At 39.0% G+C, this 15,369-nt stretch overlaps 1 protein-coding gene across 6 annotated transcripts in view; it reads right to left on the minus strand.

Moving 5' to 3' along the window:
- The window catches only part of arhgap32b (Rho GTPase activating protein 32b), a 119,282-nt gene that overhangs the window by 53,029 nt on the left and 50,884 nt on the right, over positions 1-15,369 (minus strand). For all 6 annotated transcript variants that reach the window (XM_048167258.1, XM_048167257.1, XM_048167255.1 and 3 more), the window contains exons 3-5: positions 12,469-12,577; positions 10,456-10,547; positions 10,218-10,302 (exon numbers count right to left, since the gene is read on the minus strand). In XM_048167258.1, the coding sequence (XP_048023215.1) occupies positions 10,218-10,302; positions 10,456-10,547; positions 12,469-12,577 (286 nt within the window). The remainder of the gene's footprint in view (positions 1-10,217; positions 10,303-10,455; positions 10,548-12,468; positions 12,578-15,369) is intronic.

Below are 15,369 nucleotides of genomic sequence, written 5' to 3' on the forward strand. Positions count from 1 at the left end.
CTGAAGAAATTGGAATGAGAGTCATGGATTAAACAACAAAGAACTGAACTGATGGATTATTCATGTGTGGAAATGAACTCCTGGAACAGATTAGTTTTATGCTGGAACACAAAATATAGATACTCAGTCATCTAGGAGGCAGAATTAAACAAAGCATTTCCTAAGTCTCATAAATCTGGATAGCAATGTTAACAAAGCAGATGCTATTTCCTATAACTTGCCCATTAGCACCAGATGGTGCTGATCAACACATCAATATTGCCCTAAAAATAAACATCTGACCGGTCCAAAGCAGGATGAGAATTTAAGCTTTCATGGTCTGTGGCGGGAATGAAAAAAAGAAGGAGTGAGGAGAACGTTTTGTTTTAGTATTCCGTTCATTCAAGAGCCCTTAGTTGCAAACACAACTGCCACCCACTCCTTATTAAACTAGCTGATTTGATAAAGAGTGTCATGCTCTGGACTTGCTGTTACGCTACGTGACTCCACTCCAGATTTACATTGAGGGCACAAGCAAGTGCTCATGTCAATGTGATGGCTGTATAGTGACAGCAGCCATACTGGCTTGCCTGACCTGTGGGTTAGAGGCTGGATTGCTGCTCCAGGCTGCCTAATAGTTCAGGAATAAATGTGTCATGTGCACCAGCTGAGGGGTAAGAGCATTTGACTTTCTCCACAGGCAATATAAATGACTAAGAGATGTGAAGATAGATTGCTAGAGATTCACAGAGGGTAAATAATAATAGTCAGGCTGTGGACGGTAATTCAAACAACCTGAGACAGAGCTGAGAATAGCACATGATGAGCCCTGCTGTTGAGAAGCACACAAGATTGATGTATCATAACTCGTTGGTGACAAAATTTAAGACGACGAGAATTTTTTTTTTTGTGTCTGTTGAAAAATGCAGCTTCTGATGGTAGCTGGTTTTACATGTGTCAGGCTAGTCAAAACTGATCAGCTGGTAGACCTTTGGTGGCTGATCAGCTGGTAGACCTGGCTCTGGCTAAGCTAGTTAATGTTTTTGCAGAAAACAGCTTAGATTGCTTGACTAGCTAGTATGACCAGGTTTCTTCCAGAAAGGGACTGTTTAGCCCTAAAAGTTTTAAATTTATGGCAGATACTGTATTTTACTGAATAATAATTTTCATCTTATGGCCAATGTGATATTAGCCAATATCACAATTTTGCATAAATAAATAAAACACTAAAAAAAAAAAAAAAAAAAAAAGTTAATTTAGGCACTGCAACATTATAATCCATGAAAAACTGATATTTATTTTGAGATTTTCTAAAAATTATATTTAACAGTGTAATTAAATCAGGGCTTGACATTAAGTCTTGTCATGTGCTTGTCCTTTGGACAAGTAAATTGGCCATTCACTTGTCAAAATCTTAAATTTGATCAAATTCTATTGGAATATTAAGACATTATACTTTGAGATGAGATGAGTTGAGTTGAGAGTTGACACACAAACTCGCCTTCCCTCACTCACTCATTTTATTTGCTCCGAATGAATATTGTTTGCTTGAATTTTGGCGTGGGATTGCACGTATTGTGCAGACTTTTACCCCTTCCCACAGATTTTGTGCTCACAAAATGCACACAAAGCTGCCCCTCAGTACTTAATCGAGTTCTTTTTCACTGCTTATTGTGCTTTAATATTAAAAATATCTATATGGCAATTTTTCCCCACTGTATCTATGTCAAAACTGTGGCCAGTGAAAATACTAGAGATGTACCGATTGCAATTTTCTTGGCCAATTCTGATTTTCTTTCTAAGAACTATAATTGACAGCATATACAAACAAAAATAAACTTTTCTTCAATGCAAAGTTTTATTTTCATGAAGAAAAGTAAAAAGTAATAAAATAAGTACAAATAAACAAATTGCAAACAACGCCACGAATAAATGCAATAGAATAAAGATAACTATGAAACTAAGTTTTTCATGTTTTTATTTAGGGAAGAAAGACTACAGAAATTAAAGTAATCAAATGTAAAATAACACTGGACAGTCTTCATTGTAAAAAGTGAACAGACTAATGCTTACAATTAAAGAGCAGAAAGTGATTTTCTTTGTCTTTTGTTCTTTGATTGACAGACAGCAGAGGAATATTAGGCTTCTGTCACTTTAAGAGTTCATGCATGGACCCAAAATACACAACATGCATTCTCTTTCTCAACTATTTAAAGGTGCTCCAAGCGATGTCACGTGTTTTAGGCCAAAACATTTTTTGTCACATACAGCAAACATCTCCTCACTATCCGCTAGTTGCCTGTCCCCTGAACACACTGTAAAAAAATGCGGTCTCTGTAGTCGCCACAAGCTCCAAAAATGGCAACAAAAACAAACTGGTGCAGTCTGGACCACGAAACATAATAAACAGTGCTCCAGCCAATACGCAAGCTACTTTCAATTTAAATGCACAATCATGACTGTTTCAGGAAGCACGGAGGGGAGGGGGAGGACGAGGGAGGGTCTAGCTCGCCTCTGTTTTGTTTGACAACACTTTGAATGTCAACAGGAAGTTAGAGCACCTTTAACGTTCCAAAACTGACTATTTAACCGAATACTTGCCAAGACGGGCATTTTGGCAATTTTGTAAGTATTTGACCGTTTAAGTGCAGTAAGCCACTCATTTTGGTACTTGTGACTCTAAAGATGCTTGAGACCAAGCGACTTGTGTGCTCCACTTACATAGATCAGTGGTGCGCACGCTTTTGGTGTGAGTGTGCGAAACCTGTGGGAATGACTAAAATTATGTGCAACACAAGAGCTATTTAACTGGAGCGAATGAGGCGAGAGAAAGAGCGAGAAAGCACAGCTGGCGTTATAGCCTGTGCCGCTGGTAGCAAGACGGATTGGCTCGGAATCGGAAAGACACGAGACCGACCGGTCGATATATACATATTCAATAACGAAACTAAATAGAGTGTTGAAACAGGAAGTAAGTAACAGAAGAGAATGTCAAAATAAGGGTCTACATAACAGAACATAAACCTGACAGTAAGATCGTAGGGCTATTGTTATATGTAGTTCCGATCCTCAAATCTGACTAAACGAGAGACTTTCTGCTGATATTTCACAAGTATTAACAGAACTAACGTTACTCATCTCTGCGCGTTCCAGACAGGCTGTCAGTCAGTGCAGTTACATTGTTGCGCCACAAGGTGGCGGCAAGGGACTGTCTTTGAGTATTTATAACATTCATCAACTGCACGTTCTAAAACGCTGATTCATTTAAAGAGCGATGTAAATGAAACAAGCTGTTGAAATCATTTTAACTGTGAGCGCCACTTTATAAGGCTCAGCTGACCAGTAATGTGTCGATGCTAAGGTAGAGATTTCTATCCTTGGACATGACAACATTTTTTTCACAAATATATGTTTCAGCCTGAAGGACAGACGCAGGTAATCGCACGCGCTCAGTTGATCCCGCTCACATTCAATGTTTAGGCTTGTTTAGTGCAAATCTATGGAGCCTCTGTACAAATTATCATGGTACACATTATGCTATCATTATTAACTTATTTAATATTTAGTACATATGCATGAAGTGTAAAACGAGAAGGACAGACCTTTCAAAAAATAAAAACATGCAAATATCACAGTTGCTGCAGTATTTGCAGTCCTCTGCGGTTGGCTCGTAAATAGCGCGGTATTACGATATTGCGGTTATCGCGTCAGCCCTACTCGGTTGCTAGTAATCATCGGTGGCTAGTAACTTTTGAAAACCACTAGCTGTTGTTTGAAATCAGTTGTCACCTTTTCAAATGTGATGGTATTCAGGAAAACTCTTGGTCATATGATGTTGCTTAACTGCATATGTTGTAAATAAAAAAAAAAAAATCCACATTTTGAATTTTTACTGCAGTATGTTAACTGAGTTTCTTTGTGTCTGCGGCACTCGCGTTTCCATTTTTTCTTGAGGCGCTGTGCGAGCCTCAACAGCGCAACCTTGTTACCGTCAGTACATTATATATACAGTATATTTTTATACACTATCAATTGCCACTTACACTAAACTTAATAAAATCAGAATCATTCTCGCATTTTGGCGATTCCCTAGTTATTTTTTTGTTTGTTAAGGCCATTTTAATCAGGCTATTTGTTTGGTCGGGCAAGTAAAATGCACTTGACCCTTTAAAAATTTCATTTGTCCCGGAAAAGCGTTAATGTCAAGCCCTGCAAATCTTTTTTTTCTTAAATAACTTTGAGTGCAAAATGAAGAAATTTAAATGTAAACAAGTGGAAATAAGCATGCACAATTAAATAAAATCAGTCGATGACTGCCATAGTACCAATACAACATGCACTCCTAGCTAAAATATGAAAGACTTTAATATTCTAAATCAGGAGCAGGTGGAACTGATTTGAGACAAGAATACATTATCAAGAGATACACGACGGACCACAGCAAATACTGGGCATTGAGCACATTCCCTGGCACAGGCCCGACCCAATGAAAGCTCTGGGTCGAGGGGTCGTATATCCAGAGAGTATACCGAGTAGCTACAGTATATGAGCCTGGAGCAGAAAATGGGGGAAGGGACAGTGGCACACTAAAAACATGGCCACTGCCCTCACTCATTCACCAGTAGGGAGGGGTGCCTATGGAAAATATTTCCTCTGGTACCAGTCTCGGAACACTGGTACAACATACACGTGTCATCCACACACATTTTCGAGCGGCTGGTGAACTTAAGACATATCTGTAATTGAATCTAAGTTGCGCTTTTGTCTTCCACTGGCTGTGGTTAGCGGACGGTGCCAGTTACCACACGGTTGCAGTACAAGGCTGAGCAATGGCCATGAATGGATCCAGAAGACAAGCCCTCCATTGTGTACAAGAATAAACCAATATACAATTGGCGGCCGAATCCAACAGCACAATTAAGACATCAAATGCAAAATCACCTCCAGAGCTTTAAACCACAATTGTTTAAATGTCATGCAACATAAGCACAGGGCACAAAAAAGTATTTAAGAAAATCTAAACAATGTTTTGCTAAAAGCAATGTCGTATGACAATGTACAGCAATGTAACAGTAAAATCAATGAGTGATGCTACAGGCAAAATGGTTAATGCCACGTGAGCACTGCAGTGATTATTGCTAAACGTTTTGCAGTGAAGGCCATGAACCCCTCCTATAGTGGCACACATTAATGTGGGCAACAGCTTCAACAACGGTACAACAAATGGAAGCTTCAAAAACTGATAAACTATACAGTACCATTCACAAGTTTGGGGTCAGCAAGGATGCATTAAATTGAACAAAAGTGACAGTAAAGACATTTAGGTACAAATTATTTGCAATTCAAATAAATGCTGTTTTTGAACTTTCTATTTATCAAAGAATCCAGAGAATCCAGAGTCTTCACAAAAATATTAAGCAGAAAAACTTTGTACAAATGTTTAAGAAAGGTTGGTAACATTTTACATAAAGGTCTCGTGTTAAAGGGTTAGTTCACCCAAAAATGAAAATAATGTCATTTATTACTCACCCTCATGTCGTTCTAAACCCGAAAGACCTTTGTTCATCTTCGGAACACAAATTAAGATATTTTTGATTAAATCTGATGGCTCAGTGAGGCCTCTATAGACAGCAATGCCATTGTAAATCAAGATCCATAAAGGTACTAAAAACATATTTAAAACATTTCATGTGAGTTTGGTGGTTCTACCTTAATATAATAAAGCAACAAGAATACTTTTTGTGGGGCAAAAAAACAAAATAACTTTTCAACAATATCTCGTGATGGCTGATTTCAAAACACTGCTTCGGAGCTTTACGAATCAAATCAGCGGTTCGGAGTGCCAAAGTCACGTGATTTCAGCAGTTTAGCAGTTTGATAGGAGATCCGAATCACTGATTCGATTCGTAAAACTCTGAAGCAGTGTTTTGAAATCGGCCATCACAAGATATTGTTGAAAAGTCATTTTGTTTTTTTCTGACGAAACAAATGTAGCCTTGGTTAGCTAAAACAAAACAAAAAAATCTTACCAACCCCAAACTTTTGAATAGTAGTGTAAATTGTGCATCAGTTATCATGTTTAAATTAATTTGTCAAACTCAATGTAAAAATAAGAAAAATGAGCAAGCGCAAATACATCTCAAATCAGCCAATATTAATACTCTTTTAAATGATTATCAATGACAACCTATATGGTACCAATATATCATGTATCCTTAAAGGTCCCGTTTTTCGTGGTTTTTTTGAAGCTTTGATTGTGTTTATAGTGTGCAATATAACATGTGTCCATGTTTCGCGTGTAAAAAAACAGTATTTTTCACATAATTTACTTATCTGTATACCGCTGTTTCCACCGTCATAAAAACGGGCTGATGACTTCCTTGTTCTATGAAGTCCTTCCTTCAGAAATACGTAACGAGTTCTGATTGTGCCAGCGGTTCCTGTGTTGTGATTCGACAGCAGCTTAGCGAACCTTGCCCGGAAAGGTCACGCCTCTTACCATAACGTGGAGATGCACGCGCTCAGTGTTATTGTAAACATGTCTTTAATTTTACCCTATCAATTTGAGCCGGAATCAGACCCGGTGATTGGACTGCGGGATGAAAATAACAGCGTTTCGACGACTTGGCGACAAACACACTCTACAAACGCAACTCTTGTGTATTCCTGTGGGCAGAGGTTAGTCAAAAAACTTTTTTAGTGACGTCATTAAAGAAGGAAGTAGAGGGATGTAGTCCAAACTGGCCGTTCGATGTAGGCGACTTCTGTTAAATAAAATATCTCGCTTGGCATTGAACTTTGAGCTTTAAAATTTTACAGATTTTATTTATACTCTAACAACAACATTACACACTAACTAAAGTTTGAAACATGGGATCACGAAGAACGGGACCTTTAATTAAATGTGCAATATGTAATATTTTTTTCCGCTAGAGGTCGCTAGAAGCATATTCAAAACAAAGGCGTAGCTTGATGATGCCAAGTTTGAGTGCAGAATCTTGGGACATGTGATCTCCATCTCAACAGATGGTGCAAAAGAATAGGTATTTGAATCGGGAAGAAATCACATTTATGGATGCGATTATTAACGTTACTGTAGTATGAAACAAAGCATGACCGAGTGTTGTGGGAGCTGAACGAGGCCAATGGAGCAATTGCGCAACACGCCTCACGAGCAGCAGAACTTTTATTATGACAGTCGCCGGCGCCGCTTCTGCTTTTCCGGTCATGAGTAAGAGGTAACGCAACTCAGTTTATCATATTAGATACATTTGAGTGTGTTGAAAATGATGCTATAATGTTACTCTGTGCGTTCACTCGGCGGCTGCTTTGAGACACTGTTGCGAGACACTGTTGCACACTGTAGTAAGATAGATCGATTTTAGAATATCATATTAAATGCTGGATGGCTTGTGTTGAGCTCGTGTTGAGCTATATAACAATAATTTGTTTTACGTCTATAAATATCTCAAAACAGTTGTTCCCTTGTCTATTAAAACGTGTAATATATTAAAGCATATTTGGTGTTTCCATGGTTTTTACAAAATAAAACCGGAAACCGAGGCAGCCCGAGGGTTAACGCTATTGACAGGCGACTCCTCACAGCCTTGGTTAAAATTGCAATTTTCTCACGATTTACAAATAGTTGGAAACATTTGGGATATTGTAAGTACTCAAGTGAACAAAATATATAACACTGGCCTAGTGGTTTTTGGATATTTTACTGCAAAAATATTGCACCTTTAACTAAATCAAGTTCATGGCAAAGCGTTCAGTAGAAGATTTGTAGACAACAGTGTTTCTCTGGAGCCATTTCTGAATGCCAAGAAATCCACTCATTCTGCTGCTCTTTTGGGAGTATCATCAGTGATCTGCCTGTAATTACAAACCATTCATAAATCACCAGCAGAAGGATGACATGCCTCTGGTAGGAACTCAGCAAACACGGCTGATGTATCCTTGCCAGCTGTTGTCGTACAACCGCAAGCTCATTCATTCAGGGCTGTAACGGACTTCTCCGGATTTAATTGTGTTTTGAGCATAAACCACGATTATGTAGCAGAGTAAAGAGAATTATTGATGTTCTTCATTGTCGCCATGGTACCCTGCTGCACAGGCTGCAAACTGGTATGATGAGAAAGGAGCTGCTGCCCTCTACTGGACGCCAATGTGGGCTACAGCCTGCTGCACCTACATGATGGTTTACACAATGCTAGAGTGACAATCATCAATAAACAGCAATGCAGAAATGTCGACACTGCAACATGTGAATGCAAAATAGCTGTCTCATATTTCGGCTTTCCCAGGGCAATTCCTCCAAAAGCAGGATTACTATTCAGTGTGAAGGCCCCCTGAAGAAACCACTGCTTCATTCCCTCCCAATTGTCTGGCCCTCGACACCATGCCAATCTATTTTCTCATTCTGTGAGCGCTCCATTATACCCTTAATCCCAAACACAGAAGCACAGAGATCTCCGACACTGTCGCACCACCCCACCTCCTGTCCCTACACAACAAGGCGCTATTCAGCGTTCCCACCAATCCTTTTAGGCTTTCACTGAGCCTTGATACAGTTTTTAATGAGAAATGTAATACATGTGAAAGGGAACAGCAATTCTGAAAAGACACGACGAAGAAGCCGAATCTATTCACCAAGTCTGAAGTACAGATGAGTAAAGATTTCTTTCCCACATCAAAAGATGTTGCAAGTAGGAACGGGCATATTGGGCATTACGGGCTTCTTTTTTTTTTTTTTTTTTTTTTTTTTTAATAACAAATAGCACCATAAGCGTCATGTTCTAAAATGTAGTCAGGTTAAAAATAGTTCTTCAGGTTAAAAACACCGTCTATCTGTCTGTTGAAAGGTGAAACATGTCCTGTGAATGCCCTCTAATCCTCTCCAGAGTGTTGAGCTCTGTTACTGCCTCACACCGAAAGTCATCACGCACATTTCTGACCTAAACTGTCACACTCCTCTAACCTAGTGGTTTCCACCCTTTTCCTCATGGGACACAAGTCATATGCTTCATGAGTCATATGTTTCACAAGTCATATGCTTCACAACCACATCCCCCCTTAAAGTATACTTAAGTGTAGATAGGCTTTTGAAACAGATAGAAAGCAGTATTCATAGAAATTTAGCTGATCCTATCAAATTGCTTGCCAGTTCATCTTTATCAGGAACCCTATGCCTGCATTTTTTTTCAGTGTTAAATAAGCAGCAATTTTATGAATTTCTAAATATAACTGTAGACTTTCAATTTGTCATGTGCATTTGTTTTAACCACAGCAAATTCGCTGAACAATAAGAATTTTTATTCAGTGTGATATTTTCAGGGTTCATTTTTATGGTTCTTAAAGATAGATGGAGCTCAACAGAATGGAACAGAATGCAAGGGACTTGAAATACATTTTTGAAGTTTGAACCACTTTTAAATGAAAACTTACACTGGAAAAAACACCCTCATTTTTATTATCTATAAAAGACTTCTGTATATTAGCATGGATTATTTGAACGTGATTACGAGTAAAATCAATAGCTTCTCTAAAATCAAATGCACTCTTCGACACTTTAGATGGGGCTGGTGGGTGGCCTCATTTTTAACAAAATTAAAAATGAGGCCACATTTTGGTCTATTTATGTTTAGCTGTTACTAAACTTACATCAGTGTGAATTTTTCTGATGGTGAAAAATACATACTGATGAGCTAAAACATTACGACCAGTCACAGGCGAAGCAGATAGAATATTGTTGATCATCTCTTAACCACGCCACATATTAAGTTCTGGGTAGATTAGATGGTAGGCAAACAATCAGTTCTTGTAATCAATGCGTTGGATGCAGGAAAGATCTGAGCAACTTTGACAAGGGCCAAATTGTTATAGCAAGGCGACAATTGAATCTTGACATACATATCGAGATGTATGGTGAAGTAGTTGGCGATGCCCAGCCCAAGCAGAGGAAATAGTCGTATGCATGAGTGCTGCTGCTGCTGTAGGTTTGAGAGGGATGTTATATCACATTGATCCTCGCTTTTCAATTCCCTGGAGCTGTTCCTCTCCCAGCTGTGGCACTTTGGTGCTATCTGCACACCCTTGACATTTTATTGCACGCATGCACAATAGAATTTAATCTTCCCTTTTCGTCATTTGCAACTCTGTGCCTTTCAAGTCTGGTCACTGAGAGCCACTCTGTAGTTGAAGCAGGTTTACTGTTATTAAAAGGCTTAAAATCTTACCTGTATTGTCCCAAAGTCAACATTTTCGTAGTGGAAGTGGGCACATTCGGCTAACTTGGGGAAGTGGCCCTTGGTGAATGAGAGCCTGAAAAGATCACAGGTCGAGTTTAATATTGAGCTTTTGGAAACATGAGGGATAGTTGGCAAATGAACATGTATAATAATGCCTGCCAATATGGTCAAACAACAATTTGCAGAAACCTTTGTGACTTTGGGTGTGTGAATGTTTCACACTTACTTTTTGACATTCTTCACCTTCATACTGGCGGTGCTGCTGCAGGAGCGCATGATGGGCTCAGAGGTCAGCTCTGGAACTTCAGCACTCCGTGCCTGAAAGAAAATCAGCATGTGATCAGCTAAAGACAAAAAAAGAGAGAACCTGACACAAATCCCTCTCACACACAGCGCCATCCCTAAAGTGCAGAACACTGTATAATAATAAGAATATCATTTAATGCCACCGAGTACCTGTGGGCACTATACAACAGATCTGCTGAGTAATGGACGGGAAGAGAAAGCTACGACAGGGTCAAAGACACGTTAAACAAATATGCCAAAAAGCTGAATGACCCTGAACTGTGGTTTACAAAGGCTAAGCGTTCGCCATGCCTCTAAATCTTTTGACAGCTGGTATGCTTTATAAAACTATGTTGCCAGTCTTTACAGTGCCTAGCCAAATGAGAGATCTGAGAGAAATGAGTCATCTGGCAAGGCCAACCAAAACAAGCTAGAGATTCAGAACGCCCATGAAATATGAATTATGCTTTGAAAGTGTGGCTCTTAGAAGCCAGAAACAGGCTTATTAAAAGTCTCTTGACCATGCAGCCTTCAAATGAGCCATGCGGCTGAACAGACCAGTTTCTGCTGGTGTAAAACATGGTGTGAAAGCTCGACTGGGTCTGGTCCAAATCTAGTTCCGTTTCATTATTTGTAACACCCAGTCTGTTGATCATCACAGTCTCACTTCACTACAAGTGACAGCGAAACTAGGTCACGACAGTGAAAAGACAACACGACTGGAGCTTGATGACCTTGACTATACAATTAACTAGTTCAGTTAATATCCTGATACACAATGGTATAAAACTGAGCCAAAGAGCATTAAATTAATTCACCATAAGAGTGAGAAGATACATGGTGATTCCCTTGATATGTCTTCGCTAATCTGTTTGTGCTCAAAACAACATCAGCCAACAGTCAGGTTGCCATGGAGACATGTTTTTTTATCAGCACTACTGAATGCAAGCATGTCAGTGCTGGTGAAATAATCATGAATTCAACTAATTCAGTATTGAACAAAGGCTGTGGAAAGAACATCATAGATGGTGCAGATAGTCAAAGCAGTGAAATACAGTCAGCTATTACTACACTCTCTGGAATACTCCATTCTGATGGGTCAATCGGGGGACTTCTGAGACTTCTGTCGCCACTCATTGCAAAAGAGTCAGATGATGAGTTAGTTGCTTCATGACAGGGGTATAATTTACAGTAATGAACAACCGACTACATTATGCTTTCCAAATCCGATAGTAAAATGCCACAGCTGAACACTAATATATTAACATGACTACGCAGCAAATAAATATATGGATATTAAATGTTGACTGTGTTATTTTAATGAATCACCACAGTTCAAAGGTTTGGGAGTCTGAATAAGATTTTATTTTTTAAAGAAATTAATCATTTTATTCAGCATGCATGCAATAAATTGATTAAAAGTGACTATTTTTTAGAATGTTTTACATGATGATCACAAAAGTGTATTACTGACCATTAAACCCCAGGCAACTGGTTTCCACTCATATCACTTTGCAGTCTCCTTACATAAAATAATTCTCAATAAAACTCAAATCTACATTTCATGACCATTCATTCTTTTGTTTCATTATTCATGAATTATATAAATAATTCTGCTTTGTGTCAGCTTTATGGCGACCAGATCTACATTATCCCTCTCCAGGCATGTGACAAGAGAATGTTCCCACGCATAGGTAATAATGTATGTCAGTCTACGGCACTAATATGGGTCTTACATAAAAGAATCAAGCATCCACAAAAAAAAAAAAAAAGAGAATACAATCATCCTTCAGAAATGACAGTTGTGATATTGTCCCTATTAGCAATAACCGGTCAGTCTTTAATTTTCACAGCTTCAGGGTATGCTATCTGCTCTCTTTACTGCTGAAATAAATGTAGAGTGTGGGAGAGAGTTGTTGAATTTGTGCGAGACTGCGAGTACTTGGCTCCTCACCATTGCGCTGATGGTTTCCTCCCAGTCAGGTCGCTCTCGAGGGTGGATGCTTCTGGCAAGCTCTGGCACGATATCGTCTTCTTCCGGGTGCCGTCCAGGTCTCAGGCCCCTGAGGGAAGAGGGGAGGGGTTGGGATATATAAAAAGAAGAGGTCAGGGTCAGTGTGATAGCCTATGAACTAAAAGGATATAGCCTGCTTTGTGCCTGCCTTTGAAAGTTACGACAGCAAAGCTGAGTGGAATATCAGATAGGCAGTGTGACAGCAAAAATGACACGTCCTCCATGTAAGGCGGTGAATTAGAACATCCCATCCTTCACAGAGGTGTTAATGGCAGCATCATTTCAATTAGGCAAGATGTCGAAACTAATCACGGTGACATGAAAGGAAAAAAATTATTATCCAGCACACACAGCAGGGAATCAAAGCGAGATCCCTACAACAGCATGTAGGGATATCTGCCAATTTAAGTCAAGGGGATCTTCAGTTTTTGTTGGAAAATGCCTGCAGCCTAGAAAAGTTGATGCTGTTGATTTACTTAAAAAAAAAAAGTAAAAAGTAAAAAGTCATATGGTCTAAAGAGTGATATGAAAGAAAGCAAAGATATTATTTCTTCCCAAACCTGATTAATGAGAGGGTGGGAGAGAGAAAGTAGCAGTCTGGCTTGTCTCACATAGGCAAAATGACAAACCACCGCATTTTCATTCAGAGATGAAAAGCGCAGCGCGGTCAGTGGTACAGTTACACTTTCCAAAGTGGGGGGATGTTCTGACAGAACAGAAAATTGTTTCCATAAAAAGACATGGAACGAATTACATAAAAGTTATACGATATGGATTAAACCAATCTAGATGACCTGGAATATTGCTTTGAATGTTTATTTATCTACAGAGACACTTGTGTTGGAGTATAATACGTGATCTTGCAGTTTACAGCACAATAATACATCCAGCAAATGTCATTAACTGTGAGAGTGTGTCTGTATTTTACTATATATTTTGCCATTTTACAATAAACAAGAACTTGACACCACAATACAAATCTGGACTAAATTAATTCACATGGTTGGTTTCCTTTTAATACCTTAAATTATGCTGATTTATGGAGCACAGTCAAAATGGCTTTCGCCATAAGGGATCTGCCGGGGATGGGAAAGGTGCTCGAGATGATTTGCTGACAGGGAGCAATGTACAGACATGAGTGCTTTTTAAAATCATTCGTGTTCATCTGAAATTCATTCAGTTTCTGACAATAAGCCAGGTAAATCAGCATAATCTAATCAGCCAAATCACATGGCAGCGACACCATTTAAGTATGTAGACATGGTCAAGATGATCTGCTGAAGTTCAAATTGAGCATCAGAATGGAGAAGAAAGGTGATTTAAGTGACTTGTGGCATGGTTGTTGGTGCCAGACGGGCTGATCTGAGTATTTCAGAAATTACTGATATATATCCAGTGAGCGGCAATACTGTGGGTAAAAATGCCTTGTTGATGCCAGAAGTCAGCAGAAAATAGCCAGACCGGTTTGAGCTGATAGAAGGGCAACAGTAATTCAAATTCGAAATTACAACCGAGGTATGCAGAAGAGCATCTCTGAATCCACAATACATCGAACCTCGAAGCACAGCAGAAGACCACCACACAGGGTGCCACTCCTATCAGCTAAGAACAGGAAACTGAGGCTACAATTTGCACAGGCTCACCAAACTTGGACAAGAGAAGATTGGAAAAATGTTGCCTAGTCCGATTTCTGCTGTGACATTCAGTTTGTAGGGTCAGAATATGGCATAAACAACAAGAAAGTATGGATCCATCCTGCCTTGTATCAATGGTTCAGGCTGGGTAGTTTAATGGTGTGGGGGATATTTTCTTGGCATACTTTGGGCCCTTTAGTACCAATTGAGCATTGTTTAAATGGCACAGCCTCCCTTTGTATTGTTGCTGACCATGTCCATCCCTTTATGACCATAGTGGACCCACCTTCTGATGGCTACTTCCAGCAGGTTAATGTGCCATGTCACCAAGCTCAAATCATCTCAAACTGGTTTCTTGATCATGACAGTAAGTTCAATCTACTCAAATGGCCTCTATACAACAAAGAATTGCGAAAGTTCGGAAGGCAAAAGGGGTTCCAACCCGGTACTAGCAAGGTGTACCTAATAGTGGCTAGTGAAATTTATAAGGAGTTATAGCGGGAATCAAGGCTTCATCAACACAGCATCCTTGCAATGCGCTGAGAAGAGCAATTATACAACATTTTATGATAGAAGGGCGCTTTTTGGTTTTCAAGTGCGATAACTAATGTGCTCACTCACAGAAATTAGATGCTGCTTTTTATATAACACATTTTGCTTATTCGAGCAATTGTTTTGGTGCACATTAGAGCACAATTGTCATGTTCATATATGCCTATAAACAAACCGAACTAAGGGAGAAAACACATCAGGTTTCAAAACAAATGCTCTATACAAGCCTGGTGTGAAAACGCCCTTAATCAGTATTTTAGTCTTATTTTCCAGTCTAATAATATCAAAACATCCTTTCAACGAGATCAATTCACTTGAGAAGCAAAACTATGACCTTACACACAAAATATCTTAAATTAAGATCTTAAGTTTACTTTTCTTATGCAACTGGCAAAGTTTTTTCTTGAGCAAAAACCACACCAAATTCTTGTAGAATGCTGTCTAAAACAAGAAAAAAAAAAAGAATCAATAGGGTGAGAAAATTAAACATATCCTCTAAAAACAAGTCTTAATACTGTACACAGTTTTATTCCAAGCTAACTGATCGTATTTTAAGGATGTTTAGATACAGTACTGTTACTGGAAAATAAGATGAAAATAAAGATTAAATGATTTTGTGCAGTGTATGCTTCAAAACAGCACAGAGGATTCATCC

This window comes from Megalobrama amblycephala, linkage group LG18 (assembly GCF_018812025.1).
Source record: "Megalobrama amblycephala isolate DHTTF-2021 linkage group LG18, ASM1881202v1, whole genome shotgun sequence".
Taxonomy (NCBI): Eukaryota; Metazoa; Chordata; class Actinopteri; order Cypriniformes; family Xenocyprididae; genus Megalobrama; species Megalobrama amblycephala.